Source organism: Erinaceus europaeus, chromosome 11 (assembly GCF_950295315.1).
Source record: "Erinaceus europaeus chromosome 11, mEriEur2.1, whole genome shotgun sequence".
NCBI lineage: Eukaryota > Metazoa > Chordata > Mammalia > Eulipotyphla > Erinaceidae > Erinaceus > Erinaceus europaeus.
Window position 1 is genome coordinate 106018508 of NC_080172.1, and position 22058 is coordinate 106040565.

General features: G+C 39.1%; 1 protein-coding gene across 5 annotated transcripts in view; it reads right to left on the reverse strand.

The window, feature by feature from the left end:
- MCOLN2 (mucolipin TRP cation channel 2) overlaps positions 1-22058 on the reverse strand; it is a 75637-nt gene that overhangs the window by 32284 nt on the left and 21295 nt on the right. For 4 of the 5 annotated variants that reach the window (XM_060202264.1, XM_060202263.1, XM_060202261.1 and 1 more), the window contains exons 3-6: positions 10489-10662; positions 7618-7771; positions 460-544; positions 261-357 (exon numbers count right to left, since the gene is read on the reverse strand). In XM_060202264.1, coding sequence (XP_060058247.1) covers positions 261-357; positions 460-544; positions 7618-7771; positions 10489-10662 — 510 coding nt within the window. The remainder of the gene's footprint in view (positions 1-260; positions 358-459; positions 545-7617; positions 7772-10488; positions 10663-22058) is intronic. The other variant, XM_060202262.1, reaches the window with a different exon arrangement.

Consider the following 22058-nt stretch of genomic DNA (forward strand, 5'->3'; position numbering starts at 1 on the left):
CCATTTCCATCTCAGTTTCTCTTTGTCTCTATCAAATAAGTGAATAAGTAAAATAAATGTTTTTTTTAAACTTGGAAAAGATTTGCTTCCTTTTCAGGAATAATGGAGTAATGATCTCTAGATCAACCTTGCTAAAACAGTGTCATTAAAACTGTTCAAAACACAACAGCACTTTTATAGGCTGGTGTGTCTTATAGTCTCTGTGTATAAAAGGAGTAGAGGAAGATAGTAAGAAATGGGTTAGTAAGATAGACACTTACTGTGTTCTGAAATATGTAACAGTCTGGCAGCTCTCGAGAATGAATCGTTTGTAGGTCAATGCCTTTGAGGTGAAAGGAGATTTCAACTTGCAGAAGCCTGAATTTAAAAAAATCTGAGTTATAAAGCATAATAATTTTCCTACTATTCTCTCCTGTCCTCATCCTTGTCTCCCTGGAATCAGATTTACAACTTACTTACCGATAAAATTCTAGTCTGAAGAATGGTGAATTTTTCCATTCCTGAGAGTTCTTGGAGAGGTCCTGGAGAGCCAGGTGAACACAATCTAGGGCAGTGAAAGACACTCAGTAGTTGGATTAGGCAAGAATCAGAAGTTAGGGCTGGGGAAACAGTACAATGGTTATGCGAAAGACTTTCATGCTTGAGGTTCTGAGACCCCAGGTTCAATTCCCAGAACCACCATAATAGGCCAGAGCTGAGAAGTGTTCTGGTCTTTCTCTCTGTATCTCTTTCTCTCTCTCTCTTTTTTTTTATAACTTTAAGAATGTCTTTTTATTTTTATTTTATTTTATTTGTATTATCCTTATTTATTGGATAGAGACAGGTAGCAATCAAGAGCGACGGGGGAGGTAGAGAGGGAGAGAGACAAAGAGACACCTGGAACTCTGCTACACCACTCACAAAGCTTTCACCCAGTATGTGGGGACCAGGGGCTCGAACCTGGATTCTTGTACATTGTAACATGTGCACTCAACCAGGTGTGCTACCAAACAGCCCCTTGACTTCAAATTGATTAAGAACTAAAATTGCCTTTTTCTGAAACTGCAGAAGCTAGAAATGGAGAGCTTAGCATGAATGTTATAGAGGACACCACAAGGACTCTGCCTAGGCAATTCTAGTAGTTGGTGACTGTTTCCTGAATATCTGAGGCCATTAGAGACACTACAGCCCAGGAAAAAGTTTCCCCTGAAGATGCTTTGCCTCCAATGTCAGAAATCTTCTCCACTGACTCTTTTTAGAATTAATTTCTGGTCTGCTTTCATTATTTGTTTACTTTTTTAATTTGCTTTTTTCTCCCTTTTGTTGATCTTGTTTTATTGTTGTAGTTATTATTATTGTTGTTGTTATTGATGTCGTTGTTGGATAGGACAGAGAGAAATGGAGAGAGATGGGAAAGACAGAGAGGGGGAGAGAAAGATAGACACCTGCAGGCCTGCTTCACCTTATTCCTTATGCTGGTCCTTGTGATTTGTGCCACGTGCACTTAACCCACTGTGCTACCGCCTGATACCTCTCTTTATTTTTTACTGCCAGCATTTTTTACTAGTGCTTCACATTTGCATGACTCTATCACACCCAGCAGCCTGCCACCCCCTTTAAGAGACAGGGGAAGGGAGGGGAGGAGAGGTCCCACATCATTACTCCTCTACTTGTGAAGCTTCTGCTTTGCATGGTGCTCCTATGGGGTGGCTGGGGGCCGGAACCCAGGTCCTGATGCAAAGTGTACTTCACAGGATTAGCTATCTCCCAGACCCTTCTAATTCAACTATTATTTTTTCTTACATTTTTAAAATTTTATTTATTTATTCCCTTTTGTTGCCTTTGTTGTTTTATTGTTGTTGTTATTGATGTCATGGTTGTTGGACAGGACAGAGAGAAATGGAGAGAGGAGGGGAAGACAGAGAGGGGGAGAGAAAGATAGACACCTGCAGACCTGCTTCACCACTTGTGAAGCGACTCCCCTGCAGGCGGGGAGCCGGGGGCTTGAACCAGGATCCTTATGCCAGTCCTTGCACCTAGCACCATGTTCGCCTAACCCACTGCGCTACCACCCAACTCCCCTAATTCAATTATTAACCTTTGTTTTTCTTTTGGTTTCCCAGAAATGCCCTTTGTTCTTAATCATAAAGGCATTACTTGGAATTCTTCATAGAATTGCCCTTGGAAAATGGATATAATTGCTTAGACAGTCTATTCTCAGGATAGAGACTGGTTCTCTAAAATAACTGAATAGTTCAACTTCTGAATTATGGAACTTCTTGAGAAATTCCAAAGATGAAATAGTAGATGTGGGGAATGTCTAGCCTGAGGGGCCTAATTATTAGGTCTGATCCTGCTAAGACAGTTGCAAGTAGATTTGAAATTTAATAAATCTCAGAGCTTTTTTCATAGCAACACTAAGTGCTAATTTTTATGCTGATAATTTTGCATGACCTAAGAATGATATAAATATCCAAATGGCCCTTGGCAGCAATTAAAGGATTCTTAACCCCCCCCCCCACCATAGGGAAATAAAAATTTGCTGTCCTAAAATATGTCTGTGACTAAAGGCAATTTTTTTTATGTTTTTCTGGACTACTAACTTTTCTTTATTATTATCTTTATTTATTTATTGGATAGAGACAGTCAGAAATCAAGAGGGGATGGGGAGATAGAGAGGGAGAGAGACAGAGAGACACTTGCAACACTGCTTCACCACTAGCAAAGCTTTCCCCCTGCAGGAGCTCGAGCCTGGGTCTTTGAGCATTGTAAGGCAAGGTGTGCACTCAGAAAGGAGCACCACCACCTGGCCCCAGATTTTATTTATTTGGTCTTTTTTGTATTGTTTTGTTTTACCAGAGCACTAATTAGCTGATCAACTCTGGTTTATAGTAGTGAGGGAGAATCTGAGACTTTGGAACCTGAGGCCTGAGTGTCTCTTTGCATAACTATTATGCTATCATATACCCCCTGGAGGCAGGTGTTTTAAGTGAGGCTTTGTGGATGAGGTTACCTTATAAAAGATATTTATATGTAAATTTCTCCTTAATTATTTTCAATGGAGAAGGCAGGATTTAACCTTGTATTATGATTGCATCTTGCCTTCCTTGATGAGCTACCTTGCTCCTCCCCAAGGTCCTTTGGTTTAAGTTGAGCTATTTCAGTTGGTGTCTGAAGGGAGGGAGGGTTCCCCGCTCTCACCAGGGCTCCTGTACACAGGAGACATACATGCTACTGATAAAATCTTTTGTTGTCTTTCTATTAAAAAAATAATAATTAAGCCCTTCCTCAATCTTTATTCTAAAGTGAATTTAAAAAACAACAACTAAAAAGCATAAGTTAAACTAATCTGAAAGTAGTAACATGTTTAAAAATCTGTTCAACAGATCATCCCTCTGTCTTTTTCTCCTATATATCAATTATTCTGTCTATTTGGGTTTTTAAAAATTATTTTATTTGTTTTATTTCAATGATAGAGAGATGCAAAAGATAGAGAGAGAGATAGAAAGAGAGAGAGCAAGAGAGAGAGAGAGAGCACAGAACTGCTGAGTTCTAGCAAATGGTGGCAGAGGGACTACGCCTGGGACTTTGGGGCCTCAGGCATGAAAATCTTTCTACATAACCACTATGCTATTTTCCCTGTCTTTTTTTTTTTTCTTTCACTTTTAATTATCTCTAAAACATATGAATCTTCTTTTAAAAAATGATGGCATCTTAAGGTCGCAAAAATACAGCAGCATTTATTTCATTAAGCACAGAACACATAAAATTTCCCTCATGAAATGTGCTTTGTTATTAAACTTTCTTATTACAGTGCCTGTAATTGTAAAACGACGTTTTCTCTAAATGCAGAAGTCACATTATGTGTTAGTCACTTTGACCACTAAGCACTTGGTGGCAGCACAGCCTAAAAACTGATTTTTTTTTTTTTCTTAAAGGATACCAAAAGCCTTCAGTGTGTCATCGAATTTCAAATAGAATTTCAAATAAAAGAGACAGTATTAGTGAAGCAGTCTCATCACTCAAATGAATCTCTCCTATGGATACTATCTTAGAACAGCAATTCTCTCACAGGGCAAATGAAGACAAAGGGAGACAGACCAGAGGTGTTTATAAAACAACAGGAAAAAAAAAATGAAAAGTCAGAATCGCCAATGCTAAGAGCACATGGAAATTCAAAATCTACGTCACCAAAGATGAAACTCTATATTAGGATGATAGTTATCTAAATGTTGTTAAAAAAAAAAAAAGTTTGTCTACCTGCTTGTTTACAGGACTCATCATAGTCCTTCCAATGAGGCTGGGGGAGAAAAAAAAGAAAAAAGTTGTAGATCAAGAGCTAAACAGAAAGGGAAGGGTCCACAGCATGAATCTCTGGAAATCCTTAGCTCAAACTGCACAGCTAATTATACAATAAGCTCATTGGGAAAACAACTAAGCAGGCTGTGACTTCACCGAGCACAGTAGAGAAGGACTCTCTGAATAGTGAAAACACTGTGAAATGTGTAACCAGTAATTTAGAACGACTGCTAACCCACCTGCTTAAACTACCCCATCCCACCAATGAAGACAAACTCAATTCCTGTTTGTGTTACCCATAGACTACTTCCAATGCATCCCAAAAAATTAAGTCTTAAATCCACAGAACTTGATTTGTGTGTGTGTGTGGAGTAGGGACCTCACATATGTGGTAATTTTTACCTCTCTGGCCACTCTTTCATCCAGATACAAACAAAGACAGACAGCTTCAATGTGGGGCTGTCCTATCTGCATGATGAGACATCAACCCTATCTGGTACACAATTACTCTGGCCCAAGTAGCAAGTTTTTTTTTTTAATAAAAAACATCCTTAGGGGAGTCAGGCGGTAGCACAGCGGGTTAAGTGCAGGTGGCACAAAACACAAGAACCGGTACAAGGATCCCGGTTTGAGCCCCCGCTCCTCACCTGCAGGAAGGTCGCTTCACAAGCGACCTTCTCTCCCCCTCTCTATCTTCCCCTCCTCTCTCCATTTCTCTCTGTCCTATCCAGCAACAACTGCATCAGTAACAACAATGATAACTACAACAATAAAATAACAAGGGCAAAAATATTTTTTAAAAATATTTTTTATGTATATATAAAAAATATTTCATATATATATCCTTAGGGAGTGGTGGGGTGGGGGTGGGGGACAGGACTTTGGTGGTCAGTTTGGTGTGGAACTATATCCTCCTAATCTGATACCCTTGAAAACCATTATTAAATCACTAAGAAGATAATTAAAAAAAAACATTCTGTACATTTTTTGAATAAACATTTCAAAAGATTCCCATATTTAACAAACCAAAGACAATTATCTCACTACATCATCTCCCTTAAAGTCAAAAGAATAAGCAACTTGTCTCCATTTGCTTAAGAATATTTCATATTCTAAAAAAAAAAAAAGAATATTTCATATTCTGATAGAAGGGAGTTGAACAAGGGCACCAGTGTCAGGAAATAGATCTTGTTCTTCAGCACAGCATGTACTAACTAGTCACTGATAGTAACTTTGGCTACATTTCTTTAACCTCTTTTCCAGGAAAGATCAATTAAGCAAAGTAACATATAAATCACTGGGGTGTATAGTGTGATGCATGTAACTGAGTCACACAGCAGCAACTTCCTTGAAGCAGGCAGTCAGTCACTGTACATAAGCTCCACTAATGGCAGTTACAGGAATACAAAAAAAACATAACTGACAACATCAGGAAAAATGATTTTACTAAAACAGAATTAGCCCCTAAGAGCTGACTATGAAATAGGTTTCAGAGTAGCAGAAACTTCTCAAAGAGTAAGACCAGTGACATTTTCGTGGCGGGGGGGTGGGGTCTCTGAAAGCAACTTGAAGCCCCTGCTGGTGCTGGCTTGCGAGTTGCTTCTTTCCAGGTCAAGAGCAGGAGACACGTTTATTCACAAAGAAACTCTAGACAGGCAGCCTGTGAAAACAGAATTCCAACATGTGTCGTAGAGGGGAGTTCTTCTGTTATGCTACCAAGGCGCCTTCAAATCAGATAATAGGGAGAAAAAAAAGTCCAAAAAATTGTGTCACACTCTTATTTTAAAAAGTAATTCCAGTGGTCTGGGAGGTGGTGCAGTGGATAAAGGATTGGACTTTCAAGCATCAGGTCCTGAGTTCAATCCTCAGTAGCACTTGTACCAGAGAGATATCTAGTTCTTTCTCTTATCTTTCTCATAACAAATAAATAAATAAATCTTAAAAAAGAAATTCCAATTTTTTATTTTTTATTTATAAAAAGGAAACACTGACTAAACAATAGGATAAGAGGCGTACAACTTCACACAATTCCTACCACAAGATTTCTGTATCCCATCCCCTCCCCTGATAGCTTTCCTATATGAGAGAGAAAATTGATTGAATGTCTCAAACTTTTAAAATCACAGACTGAGTCATAATCATAGGCTGAGTCTTTGATATGTTGACTCTCTTAAAAGCTTAGACCAGGGAGAACAGAAGCAACCGGTGGCACAGCTATATACAAATAATGTCAAAGGACATAAATTATGGTGATGTTGTGTATGATACAGCAAATCCTAACAAAGGGATATTTCAAAGTTAACCCAATTGCCAAATAATGTGATTATAGCAATAACTATCTATTGTCTTTTTAAAATTTTTTATTTATAAAAAGGAAGCATTGACAAAACCATAGGATAAGAGGGGTACAACTACACAATTCCTACCACTAGAACTCCATATCCTATCTCCTCCTCTGATCAATTTCCTATTCTTTATCCCTCTGGGAGTATGGACCCAAGGTCATTGTGGGATGCAGAAGGTGGAAGGTCTGGCTTAGTTAATTGCTTCCTCATTGAACATGGGCATTGGCAGGTCGATCTATACTCCCAGCCTGCCTCTCTCTTTCCCTAGTAGGGTGAAGAAATTCCTATTTTAATTGCTGCTATTGATAAGACCCCTTACTCCCAAACTGTTAGTGGAAGAGCCAGGACTAATCAACTTTTTGGTACTCCAACACATAAAGCTGAATCCTTGGGCACAGCAGAGCTCCATCAAAGGTTTACTGAACAAATGACAATCCCCCTTCCCAGTACCCTAAACCAAACATCACAGTCATATGTGCTCTGCTTTTGAATTTTTAACAAAATGGCACAAAAAAATTCTACCTGAGGCTAACATTTTTCAAGCAATCTCCTGGATAAGAACATGAATTGCTCATCCATTTACCTTTGAAGAGCACAAGTATATTTTGCAAACAATAAAAAATATATATGCAAAGCATTTAAATACAGTGATTCATAAATACAAACCCATCCCCCCCTCCTCAGAAAAGTTTAACTATCCCTTTATGGAAGGGGGAAAAAAAAAACCCAAACAAACAGGAAACACCTGTTAACCTCCAAACTAACACTCTTAAGTCACACGAAAGAGCTCCAGCAAAGGTCTAAAGCTGAATCACTAAGCACCACGGTTTCCTGAGCAGGAACCCTCTGTAGGCAAATGTTAAAGCAACTTGCTCAAATAGGCTAGCTTTCAGGAAAGCAACGTTCTGCCATTTGGGTGGTCACCCCATGAGGAGGTGTTTGCTCTGAACCTCAGAAGAGGACAAGGGGGTCAATAAAATGACCAGTCCCTTACCTATTTCAATGTCGCTGTCAATATCCAGTGTCTCGTTAAAAGGCAACATGGTTCCTCTTTTGTAATGCCGCTTACAGACTTTTAAGCCAATTTCATTGTCTTCATTTTCTGCATATCCCAGAGTCCCCACCGATAGGTTCTTTAGATGATGATACTATAAAAACAATTCATCAAAAACATTTGTAAATTGTTAAGAGTTTTATTAGACATAATATATGGAGTGTACTTTTTGCTACATTTGATTGTGTCAGTCATATTTCTCCATACAACTCATCAGTGTAAACTAACAAGAGGTAATTTTTCTTCCATTGGGCGAACTGTAAAGGCCACCTTCCCAAAAGCTGAGGCTCTGCCTTGCCACTAGCCTGGCGCCATCCCAACATGCATTGTCATCCTGACCTTCAGGCAAGGTCTGGAGCTTCCCAGACACATTTCTTCCTGGCACACATATCCTCTCTCAACCTCTCTCTCTCTCTCTCTCTCTGTCATTTTAATTGAGGGCTTGTGGTTTACAATATGGCTGTTGGCATATGAGCACATCAATATCCCATGATCCTTTACAATCCCTCCCAATCTGTCCTTCCCCAGAGTCTTTTGCCCTGATGTCCAATAGCAGATGAGTAGCTATGAAAGCTGGAGCATATAAACACAGTGGATCATACTACTCAGCTATTAAAACAGATGAAATTCTTGCCTTTGCTTTGAACTTAATGGAACGTGAAGGTATTATGTTAAGTGCGATAAGTCATAAACGAGGGCAACGGGCAGATGACTCCAGCTCTTTTCATAGCCACTCTGGACCCTCAGTTACCCATCTGCTAGGCTCTCTCCTTCAGGTCCTGACTTAAGCATTACAATCTCAGAGAGTTCTTCCTTTCCTACCCAGTGAAAACTACAAATAACCATCATCAGCACACGGGCACCAGCAGGCACTGAAATCTTCTCTCCTGTTTTATTCTTTAGTAATGATCACTCTCTGACATACCGCTGAAGACGCAAGCTACCCACATCCCACAGCTTACATTAACATTCCACTGCTTATCTCTTTCTATTAAGAAGGTTTTCCTGTTCCTTAATTAAAATGAATTTTTTGTGTGAGGGGATAGTTAAAAGTTTAAATCTTAAAGAAAAATTTAAATATGCAAGATCTTTTGTGTGGTAAGATAGCAATAATATGGAGAGGCTATGCACAATATGCACTAGAATATTTTAATATGCTATAATTTTTGCTAAGGCAATGGAATAAAACACATATTTATTATATTTTATTATTGCTGTAGCTAGGGCTTCGCCACCCCAGGCCAGCATTTTAAAATAATGAGAAAGATAGAGAAAGACCCCACAGGGGCCTGGGTAGTGACACATCGGTTAAGCACACATAGTACTATGTGCAAGGATATGCACAAGGACCCAGTTTCAAGTCCCCATTCCCCACCTGCAAGGGGAACACTTCACGAGTGGCGAAGCAGGTCTGCAGGTGTCTGTCTTTCTCTATCTCCCATCCCCTTTCAATTTCTCTCAGTCCTAGAAAATGAAGGGGGAAAATGGGAGGGGGGAAGCTGGGCAGTAGTGCAGCGCATTAAGCACATGTGGTGCAAAGCACAAGGACTGGCTTAAGGAACTCAGTTCGAGCCCCTAGCTCCACACCTGCAGGGAAGTCGCTTCACAGGTGGTGAAGCAGGTCTGCAGGTGTCTGTCTTTCTCTTCCCCTCTCTGTCTTCCCCTCCTCTCTCCATTTCTCTCTGTCCTATCCAATACCAAAGACAACAATAATAACTACAACATAAAACAACAATGGCAACAAAAAGGAATAAATAAATATTTTAAAAACTGTGTTGTTTTTTTAAAAAAATAAAAGGCCACCAATGAGCAATGGATTCATAGTACCTGCTCTGAGCCCCAGCAATAATCCTGAGGCAAAAAATGAAATGAAATGAAATGAAATGAAATAAAATAAAATAAAATAAAATAAAATAAAATGAGAAAGAGGCCACAACACAAAAATCTTCCTTCAGTGAGTTGGGAGCTGCGCTCAAATCTGGGTCACATGTATAGAGAACCAGGCACCTTCTCAGATGAGCTATCCCGCTGGCCTCATCAATATGTTCTTAAAGTATTGGTCATTCAATACTTTTAGTCCACCTCCATGTTAGCTTTCAGAATCAAGCAAAAATTACTAAAATCATAGGCCTCATGCAATATACCTAAAATAGACTTCCTAGCTTCTTTTCACACAAACACCTCTAATTCTATCTGTTCTATTTCTACCTTTGAGTTCTTGTTAAACAATTTGTTCTGTTTAAGCCAGACCTCCCACCTTCTGCACCCTATAAAGAATTTTGATACATACTCCCAGACAGGGATAAAGAATAGGGAAGCTGGGAGTGAGGCAGTAGCTCAATGGGTTTAGCACACGTGGTGCAAAGCTCAAGGACTGGTGTAAGGATGCTGGTTCGAGCCCCCGGCTCCCCACCTGCAGGGGAGTCACTTCACAAGCGGTGAAGCAGGTCTCTGTTCTCCATTTCTCTGTCCTATCTTCTCTGTTCTCCATTTCTCTGTCCTATCTAACAACGACAACATCAATAACAACAACAATAATAACTAGAACAATGAAATACAACAAGGGCAACAAAAGGGAAAATAAATAAATATAAAAATAATAATTAAAAAAAAGAATAGGGAAGCTTCCAATGGAGGGGAAGGGACATGGAACTTTGGTGGTGGGAACTGTATGGAATTGTATTCCTGTTATCTTATAATCTTGTTAATCATTATTAAAACATTAATAAAATATTTTTAAATGAATAAATAAATAATGAAAAAACAATTTCCACTAAAAAAAGTATTGTTCATTAACAACAAAACACTTACCTGATTAATAGCAAAAAATATGTTTTCATAGACATCCTCCTGAGTATAGACACTGTAACTGTAGTCATCTTCATCTGTCCCAGAATAACCTCTCAAAAACAAGTGTTTGAATGCAACAGTGTTTTCTTCTTTAAAGGCAACCACCAGCTGGTTACTTAAACCAAAACGAATAAGCTAGGAAAAGAAAAGTGAATAGGAACATATGCGTCTTACCAATTATGAGGGAAAGCAAATACTGTCTTATTAGAGGTGAGGATACTTAATTAACTCTTACCTATAAGTACTAGCACGAAAAAAAAATCTCACTTCTCTACTTTTAGCTAGTAGAGTCAGGGTTGAAATGTAAGTCCCAAAGAACAACCTTATTAAGCAATTCAAGATGGACTGAAGTTGGGAAACACTCCTAAACACTAGTCACCCTACATGTATTTAAGGAAGGAGAACATGAAAAAGGAGCAATTCAAAGCAGTTGTCTGAATTCATTTTTTTTTGCTTAAACTTGGATTTTAAATTGTTTTAAAAATTGATGCATGATGATGAAGAGAACTTCAGCTGGTGGAAGTTGTGTGAACACACCTATCATGAGAAGATATTTTAAAAATCGTACTTGCCACCATCCATGTCCGGGGAGAAGCAATTATAAAAGCCAGAATTCCCACCTTCTGCACCCCATAAAGAACTTTGGTCTATACTCCCAGAGGGATAAAGAAAACAAAAGCTTCCAATGGAGAGGATGAGACACAGAACTCTGGTGGTGGGAATTATATGGAATTGTACCCCTGTTATCTTACAATCTTGTTAATCATTATTAAATAACTAATACTTTTTTAAAAAAATCATACTCATGTGACAACTGTCTTGTAAATTATTATTTTCCTAAGAAAGCAATAAAAGTTGATGTATTTAACCTCACCAATATGTCCTGGAACCCCACCTCTCCAGAGCCCTACCCCACTAGGGAAAGACAGAAATAAGCTGGGGGTATGGATTGACCTGTCAATGCCCATGTTCAGTGGAGAAGCAATTACAGAAAACAGACCCTCCCCACCTTCTGCTCCCCATAAAGATCTCTGGCCCATACTCTGACAGGGATAAACAATAGGAAACTTCTAATGGAGGGGAAGGGATATGGTGGTGGGAACTGTATGGGATTGTGCCTACAATCTTGTCGATCATTATTAAATCACTAATAATTTTTAAAGTTGATGTACTTAAAAACCTGCAGCCTTAACATAATTTCATTCATGTCTCAATATAAAATGAGCTTTGTTATTAAAAAATTGATGTTTTTAATAAAGCAATAATTGGTGTTTACTCATTTCACACTGAAAAATAGTAAGTATTTTAAAATCACATCGATGCTTTGAACATGACTTCCAGTGATGCTTTTGAAAAGTAATATATGGTTTAGCTAAGGAATAATAATTGTGAAAGGAATTCAGTTATAGGAATTCAGCAGCAGCTCTTTCCCTTCCTTTCTTTCTTTCTTTCTTTCTTTTTTTCTTTCTTTCTTTCTTTCTTTCTTCTTTTCTTTCTCTCTTGACAGAGAGGTAGACACAATGTAAGACATCACAGCACTGAAGCTTGAACTTGGGTTGTGCACATGGCAAAGCAGAGAACTGTCCACATCAGCTGTTCTGAAGGCCCTTCAGCAAGTCTCATGTAAGATGTTCCTCTCTCCAGCTCTCACTCCCAGATTGGTGATGCAGAAACAAAAGCATAAACAAATAAAGGACTTGCTTTAACTACAGAATGCACACCCATTCATACCTTCTCATTTTCCTCCCTTATATTGTGTCCTAGCATAAGATTCACCAGGAGAGACTGTTCTTTCTGCCTTTACGTCTTCTTTTTGCAACTTAGCAGACACTAAATGTTTACCAAGAAAAAAACAAACTAACTGGGACTGGGCCTTGTCACACAGGATTAAGCGCACATAATAACAAAGCACAAGAACCCAGGCAAGGATCACCCCCGCCCCCGCACCCCCCGTTTCCCCACCTGTGTGGGGGGCTGTCTCTTTACATGTGGTGAAGCAGGTCTGCAGGTGTCTTTCTCTCTCCCTCTCTATCTTCCCCTCCTCTCTCAATTTCTCTCTGTTCTATCCAAAGATCGGGAAAAAAAAGAAAAAAGGAAAACAAGAAATGACATACACAGCTATCTATATCCAAGCTCTTTCTCGTGCTTATGTATAGACATACGATACAGCAGAGACTTTGCTTAGAGAAGCCAAAGCCCTGTATGCCCCGCCCTCTGCACGCTCCCCCTTCACCTCAGCTCATTTGCTCTGTAAGACTAGCATTTCAGGGAATCTGCCTCATATCCCCACCAAACTAAAATGCCAACACAGATTGGGATGCCTTTTCAACATGTGTGCAGTCAGTAAGTTCAACTAGGTAACTGGCCTTTCTGCCATGATTCAATATGACACTTCATGGCACTAAACAAAACAACTAATGAACTTTTCAGATGAAGCAACTGCGAATTAGCATGTGCAAATTGAATACTTGTTGAGTGGTTTTTAAATTCTGCCTTGTTTTTGATAAAGGTTGAATAATGAAAAATAGCAGTTACCATTCACCAGTAATGACAGTACTGTGGGCACTGCTTCAGCCACTTTACATGCCTTACTTGACTGACTAGCAACTCTGGAAATATGCTTCCTGTTCTCCTACCCATGGATACTACTATCCTACTCACCCTAAGCCATCCAACTGAGTAAAATTCAGTATTAATTTCAAAGTCATTTTTTTTATTATGCTATTTAATTTCCACCAGCTGAGAAATTTGCCTTTGGAATTTTTTTTTTTTTTTTGCCTTCAGGGTTATTGCTGGGGCTCGGTGCCTGCACCATGAATCCACTGCTCTTGAATGTTATTTTTTCCCCCTTTTTTGTTGCCCTTGTTTTATCATTGTTATGGTTATTATTGTTGTTGCTATTGATGTCATTGTTGTTGGATAGGACAGAGAGAAATTGAGAGAGGAGGGGAAGACAGAGGGAGGAGAGAAAGACAGACACCTGTAGACCTGCTTCACCACTCGCTTGTGAAGCAACCCCCCTGAAGCCAGGGGCTAGAACCCAGCTCTTGAGCACTGTAATGAGTGCACTTAACCAGGGTCATTACCACCTGGCTTCTCACCACTCATTCTCTTAACTGGTTACCTCTCAAACTGAAATGTTACCAACTTCACTCTAGAAGTGGGTAGAACAAACCTACTCTACTCTCCTCAAGCTCCCAGTTAAGGTAAAGAAATATCTTCCTCCACCACCACCACCACCTCCACCAAAAAAAAAAAAACCTAACTGGGAACTGGATATCTTGACCAAGAAACTGACATACAAATGACTGACATTTGAGGCCACCATCTCATCAGTGCAAATGGGAATGGGAGAACAAGGAGCCATGATTTCTACTTGGGACTACCCTCATCTGACATCAGTACCAAGACATTGCTGACATTCTTCTGTTCAAACTGAAATCCACAGCTATGGCCCAGCATCAGGTGAGCATTGGGACTACCAAATCATGTCTTAGAATGGATGAGAAACCCTGAGAATTCACCTTCCTGCCCCGATAAAGCAAAATTCCTTGAAGATCTAAAGTAAGGAGATGTCAGAACTGGCCAGATGTTATGTATGTAAATATGTAAGTGCCTGTATGTATATATTATACAAATACAAATGTATATATTATATAATTATATATGCATATATGCATGTATGTATATGTGTATGTAATTTTCCATAATTCGTTGCTATTGGTAGACATTTTTTAAATTTAATTTCTTTATTGGGAGACTAATATTTTTAAAATTTCTTTATTAGGGGAATTACATCCAACAGTAAATACAATAGGTTGTACATGCATAAAGTCTCCCAGTTTTCCATATAACAACACAACCCCCACTAGGTCCTCTATCAACCTTTTTGGACCTGTATTTTTCCCCCCTCCAACCCCAGAGTCTTTTACTTTGGTGCAAAACACCAATTCCAGTTCAGGTTCTACTTGTGTTTTCTCTTCTGATCTTGTTTTTCAACTTCTGCCTGAGAGTGAGATCATCCCATAGTCATCCTTCTGTTTGTGACTTATTTCACTGAACATGATTTTTTTCAAGCTCCATCCAAGACTGGCTGAAAATAATGAAGTCACCATTTTTTATAGCTGAGTAGTATTCCATTGTGTATATATACCTAACTTGCTCAGCCACTCATCTGTTGTGGGACACCTGGGTTGCTTCCAGGTTTTGGCAGATTTTTTTATTTTCCACCAGGATTATCACTGGGGCTTGGTATCTACACAATAAATCCCTGTGGCCACTTTTCCCTAATTTTATTTTCTTTATTTCATAATACAGAGAGAAACTGAGAGGGGAGGGAGGGGAAGATAGAAATAAAGAAAGATACCTGCAGACCAGCTTCCCTGCCCATGAACCATGTCCCCTGCAGGGAGAAGGACTTGAACCTGGGTCCATGTGCATAGTCACATGTACTTAACCAGATGCAGCATCACCTGACCCCTGTTGATGGGCTTGTTGTTTTTATATAAAGGAAGAGAGACAAAGGGAGAAGGAGACAGCATAATACTGTTCCATCACTCACAAGGGTTCCCCTTTGTGTGGTCAGTGGTTCAGACATCAGTCTCTGTATATGACAATGTGTTTTTTTACAGAGTGAGTTCTCTCAGGGATTCAAATTCCAATGGATGTATTTTTTTTTTAACACAAGGTAGCAGAAAGAAGAAAAAGGAAAAAAAGAATCTGTGCCCACCAACAATGTCTTGAAATTTTTTGAGGATGTAAGAAATAAAAATAATAATGAGGAGCCAGCATGTAGACCACCCTGCTGGACTGTCTCCTTATCACATCAAAAATGCTGGGTTTGAGCCTCAGAACCACGCAGAGTACCAGGGAAGGCTCCACAGATGTGAGAGAGATACTAGGGCCTCTCTTCTCTTTCCCTCTCCCTCTCTGTCTCTTTCTCTTAATGTCTGAATAAGCAAAATCAAATCAGTGGTAGAATTACACCCACACAAGGTCCAGATTCTACAACAAATAAATAAATAAATATAATTATTGAGTAAAATCTTACAAACATTGTGAATTTAAACCCTAGCTATAGAATCAACATAGGAGAAAATGTTCTGTACCACATCAAAACAAGATTCCAGCCTAACACTATACAATGCATATGGGAAGGAGCAAATAAAACAAGCAAAAAAAAATATATGTAGACACCTCTCCTTAAAGCACACATTACCACAGAATGTACAGAATATAGTGTAGGGATGTGTTGGTCTGCTTCTAAATTCTGCTTCTAAGACCCCTTCTGTTTCATTGGTTTAATCCCCCCTACTTAACACTGTATTCTATTTATATAACCACTGTTAACTAAGCACCGCCCTGCCTTCAGGGCATTGGTTTAATCATCACTGTTTTGCACACTTTTTCCTTCTCCCCACCCCCTATCCTACGTACATCCTCTTCGGACCTGACACTTCCACCTCAGGATATATAAGGACAGGATTGTGATTAGAGATAGCTTAGATTGTGCTGTGTTCCACATGAATAAAGACTGAACTGCGTACCACTCAGCCATGAGTCCCTGGGCATCTCTCTCTCCTGCCCGTGAAGTCAGCCCGGCATGGATGTCTAAAAATAAAGTTTTCCTCTTGGTACCCATGATAAGATATTGCCTGTCCCATTTGACTTGAGTGTGGAATGCACAAAGAAGATTGGGGGTTTGAAAGAAGAAAAAATATTTCAGAATTCTGCTCCAATTAGATGCCACCAAAGTAACAAAACTTATATGAATGAGGCTATACAAGTTTCATTCTTCCCAATTATGTTAGGGGAGACAGGGCACACTCACACCAAAGTAAATTAGAAACTCCCAGAACTATTAACAATTCAGTTTAAAAAAGTCATGACATAGACAAGAAAAGGTTCTAGTGAACCAAGAAAACATCTGTTGGGGCAGTGGTTAGATGTAGCTGGTGAAAGAGAAAAATGAATCACCCTGAAGTTGGAGGAGGAAATTCAGGCAAGGATTCAGGTAGGAAATAGTAGGTAAAAACCTGGGGAAAAGATGAAGGGGGCCATGGAAATCTATGAGTCCCGGGCTATATTTTTTAAATATTATATTTAATTATTGGTTAGAGCCTGATAGATAGGACTCACTAGGGAAGGGGATGTTAGAAAGATGCCTATAGCATTACGTCACTAACCACCACCCCCACTGTGCACAGGTAGGGACCAGGGACTTGAACCCTAGTTCTTGCCCATGATAACATGTGCACTCTACTAAGTGTGTCACTGCCCACCCCATTAAGCCAATATTTTCTTCTGTGGAAAATAGGGTTCAGAACCAGGTGGTGGTACTCCTGGTTGAGCTCACATATTACCATGCTCAAGGACCCAGGTTCAAGCCCCTGGTCCCCTCCTGCAGAGGAAAAGCTTTGCAAGTGGTGAAGTAGTGCTGCAGGTGTCTCTCTCTTTCCCTGTTTATCTCCCATACCCTCTCAACTTCTCTCTGTCTATGTACCATAAAAATAATTTTTAAAAAAGAAATAACATAAAATAGAAAAGAAAATAGGGTTTGGGTGTTGGTGGTAGCTCAGCAGGTTAAGCACACATGGCACAAAGCGCAAGGACCGGCTCAAAGATCCCAGTTTGAGCCCCCAGCTCCCCACCTGCGGGGGGGGGGGTCTCTTCACAAGCGGTAAAGCAGGTCTGCAGGTGTTTATCTTTCTTTCCCCTTCTCTGTCTTCCCCTCCTATCTCCATTTCTCTCTGTCCTATCTAACAACAATGACATCAATAACAATAAGAATAACCACACAATGATAAAAAACAACAAGGGCAACAGAAAGGGAAAAAAATAGCCTCTAGGAGCTAGAGGATTCATGGTATAGGCACTGAGCCCCAGCAACAACCCTGGAGGCAAAAGAAAAAAAAATCCTAAGAAGAATGATATATATAATTATATCCATAATATATATCATATATATAATTATATATATTATATAATTATATAATATATATAATTATATATATTATATATTATATATATATATATCCATAATATATATCCATATATATATCCATAATATGGATATCCATATATATCCATATATATCCATAATTATGTATATAAGATATATATATATCGTAGTTAATGTATTATAACAAAGCGGGGCATTATTTCATCTCCTTCCAAGAAATACTAATAATACATCAATTTTAGGTTGCCAAAATTAAAACTTCAAATAAAAAATTAAACTGAAAAAGGGTTTTACTTATTTATTTATTTATTTATTTTTGGTCAAGTCACTTTATGAGGGTAAGTGGTTAATGGTTTACAATGTAGTTGTTGACATATTAGCAGATAGAAACATTTCTTAATATTTTATTTATTATTTATTGAGTAGAAACAGAAAGGAGGGGAGGAAGAGATTGAGGAAGTTGTGTGTATGTTTGTGTGTGTGCATATATGTGTGTGTGTGTATGAAAGAGAGAGAGAGGATTAGAGCAAGAGTGAGAGCTGCAGCATGAAAATACCCCTGGTGGGGATGGGGAATTGAACCATTGTCCTTGTGCATTGTAACATGTGCGCTCAACCAGGTATACCACTACCTGGTTTAAAAAAAAAAAAAACAGGGAGGAGTTAGGAAGATGGCGGCCTGAGAAGTCGCTAACAGCGAGTGCTCTGATCGCATCGTCGGCAACGGTAGGATTTTCTGCCTTTAGCAGGCCAGTCAATAAGGGGGGACACCAAAGAAGTGATTACAATTTAATTTGGGTTAAGAATTAGAGTAAAGGTGACATGGACTAGCGGGGCGCCAGAATTCCCAGGCGGCGCCGGGCAAGGCGAGTGCGCCGGGCATTGTCCTCCGCCCGCCCAGGAAGACGGCTCCTCCGCCGGTTGCAGAGCGCAGCGGGCAGAGGACCCGGAGAGAGCACTTTAGCTCGGGGGCTTCCTCTTGGGAGTCCCCAGAGTCCACCGCGACCCTGAGGGCGGATCCAAAGACTTCTTGAGTATAGCTCTCATTGGATCAAAGGAGTTGGAGCTAGTTTTCATTTTTGAGAAATCCTTTAAAAAAGTCTGGAGGGGGGGGTTTCCTAGAAGATGGAGGACTGAGAAGCGGCTAGCCTTGGAGCTCCGGACACATCTCGTGTAAACAATAGGATTTTCTGCCTTTAGCAGGCCAGCCAATAAGGGGCCATAGCGGTGACAACAAGGAGGTGTCTAAAACTTAATTTGGGTTAAGAATTAGAGTAGGGGAAAAAAATTCTTTTTTCTTCCTTTTAATTTTCAAGCATACATCCTTTCCGCCGCCCCCGCCCCCATAAGCAGTGCCTGGGACCAGCTACTAGCAGGATACCCCATACCACCAAACAGGGTGTTTTTTTTTTTTTTTTTTAATTCACTGATACACATTTGGGAAGTTCCTCGCACTGCTCTTTAATTACAACTCTTCTTCTTATCTTCTCCCTTTTCTATCTCTTATCTCTCTCTATCTCTTTTTTTTTTTAATCTTGTCATACACTTCTTTCTTCTTTGCCTTTCTGAATTTGTGAATTACTTTGGGGAAGAAATCTGACCCAGAGTGGACTCTCTATGTGTGTATCTCTGCTCTAGTTCCCTTTACACTCTTGTTACCCCTAGAATATACACTGGATAGTAGATTTGCATAACTGTCTATTCTTGCTATCCTCTCTTTCTTTTCTCTTTCTTCACTGGGATTTGGTTACTATTTTTTCACGGTCTGGATAAATTGTTTGGCTAACTGGTAACGATTAAACTCCTTCAATACTTACTTCAGTTGCTAGTTATTCCGGAGGTTGGTGAGTGCAATTGTCATAAAGGTATTTAGTACAGTGTTACTTGTGCTCAAAACACAACAACTGAGGAACAACAGAGCATAAAAAAAAAAGAGAAACACATAAATCAAAAAAATGGGTAGATCAAAAACAAATAAAACTGCTACCCCAATGAATGAAGACAACAGCCCAGAAGAAACCAGAAATCAGTCAGAAGTAACCATAGATAAGAAAAGTATGCAAGCAATAATAAACTTATTAATCACAGAAATGAAAACAACATTGGAGGAAAGGAATGGCAGTATTAGGGAAACAACAGTTGAGACCTCCAAGGAAAATACTGATTATCTTGAGACAATTAGAGAACTGAAAGCTGAAATAGCTGTAATGAATAAAGAAGCTGAGGCAAGGGAAAGCAGGCTAACAGAAGCAGAAAACAGAATTAGTCAGACAGAGGATGAGTTAGAGAAAACTAAGAAAGAGGTGAAAGAGCTTAAAAAGAGATTGAGAGACACTGAAAACAACAACAGAGACATATGGGATGATCTCAAAAGAAGTAACATTCGTATAATTGGCCTGCCAGAGGAAGAAAGAGAGGAAGGGGAAGAAAACATTCTAGAGGAAATAATACAAGAAAACTTCCCAGACCTGAATAACAGAAAGGATATCAAGGTTCAAGAGGCCCAGAGAGTACCAAATAGAATCAACCCAGACCTGAAGACACCAAGACACATCATAGTCACAATGAGAAGAAGTAAGGATAAAGAAAGGATCCTAAAGGCTGCAAGAGAGAAACAAAAAGTCACATACAGGGGAAAACCCATAAGACTATCTGCAGATTTCTCAACTCAAACTCTAAAAACCAGAAGGGAGTGGCAAGATATCTATCGAGCCCTGAATGAAAAAGGGTCTCAACCAAGGATAATATATCCTGCTAGACTTTCATTCAAGCTAGATGGAGGGATCAAAACCTTCTTAGACAAACAACAGTTAAAGGAGGCAACTATCACCAAGCCGGCCCTGAAAGAGGTACTAAAAGACCTCTTATAAACAAGAACATCACTATAATACTTGCAATATATCAGAGTAAACAAATTGTTTTTCAGGACAATGGCACTACAATACATTAAATCCATAATATCAATAAATGTCAATGGCTTAAACTCGCCCATCAAAAGGCACAGGGTGGGGGGATGGATCAGAAAACATAACCCAACCATATGCTGCTTGCAAGAATCCCATCTGTCACAACAAGATAAACACAGACTTAAAGTGAAAGGATGGAAAACTATCATACAGGCTAACGGTCCACAAAAAAGGGCAGGAACAGCCATTCTCATCTCAGACACGATAGATTTTAAATTAAATAAAGTAATAAAAGATAGGCAAGGACATTACATAATGATTAGAGGATCAATCAGCCAAGAAGACTTAACAATTATTAACATCTATGCACCCAACGAGGGACCATCTAAATACATTAAGCATCTACTGAAAGAATTTCAAAAATACATCAATAGTAATACAATAATAGTGGGAGACTTCAATACCCCACTCTCACACTTAGACAGATCAACAAAGCAGAGAACCAATAAAGATACAAGAGAATTGAATGAAGAGATTGACAGACTAGACCTCTTGGACATTTTCAGACTCCTCCACCCCAAAAAACTGGAATACACCTTCTTTTCAAATCCACATAACACATACTCAAGGATAGACCACATGTTAGGCCACAAAGACAGCATCAATAAATTCAAGAGCATTGAAATCATTCCAAGTATCTTCTCAGACCACAGTGGAGTAAAACTAACCTTTAACAACAAACGGAAGATTATTAAAAGACATAGAATTTGGAAACTAAACAACATGCTCCTTAAGAACCACTGGGTCAGAGACTCACTCAAACAGGAAATTCAAATGTTCCTGGAAACTAATGAAAATGAAGACACAACCTATCAAAATATTTGGGACACAGCGAAAGCAGTACTGAGAGGGAAACTTATAACCATACAATCACATATTAAACACCAAGAAGAAGCCCAAATGAACGACCTTACTACACACCTCAAGGACTTAGAGGAAGAGGAACAAAGGAACCCTAAAGCAACCAGAAGGACAGAAATCACTAAAGTTAGAGCAGAAATAAACAACATCGAAAATAAAAGAACCATACAAAAGATCAATGAAGCCAAATGTTGGTTCTTTGAAAGATTAAACAAAATTGACAAACCCCTAGCCAGACTCACCAAACAAAAAAGAGAGAAGACTCAAATTAATAGAATTGTAAACGATACAGGAGATATCACAACTGACACCACAGAAATCCAGAGAATTCTGCGAAACTTCTATAAAGAACTATATGCCACCAAGCTAGAGAATCTGGAAGAAATGGAACAATTCCTAGAAACCTATGCACTTCCAAAACTGAACCAAGAAGAACTACAAAATCTAAATGCACCAATCACAGACAAAGAAATTGAAACCATTATTAAGAATCTCCCCAACAACAAAAGTCCTGGACCAGATGGCTTCACAAACGAATTCTACAAAACTTTCAGGAAACAGTTAATACCCATACTTCTTAAGCTATTCCATAAGATTGAAGAAACAGGAATACTCCCTTCCACCTTTTATGAAGCCAACATCACCCTGATACCAAAAGCTGATAGGGACAGAACAAAAAAGGAAAACTACAGACCAATATCTCTGATGAACATAGATGCCAAACTATTAAACAAGATCTTGGCC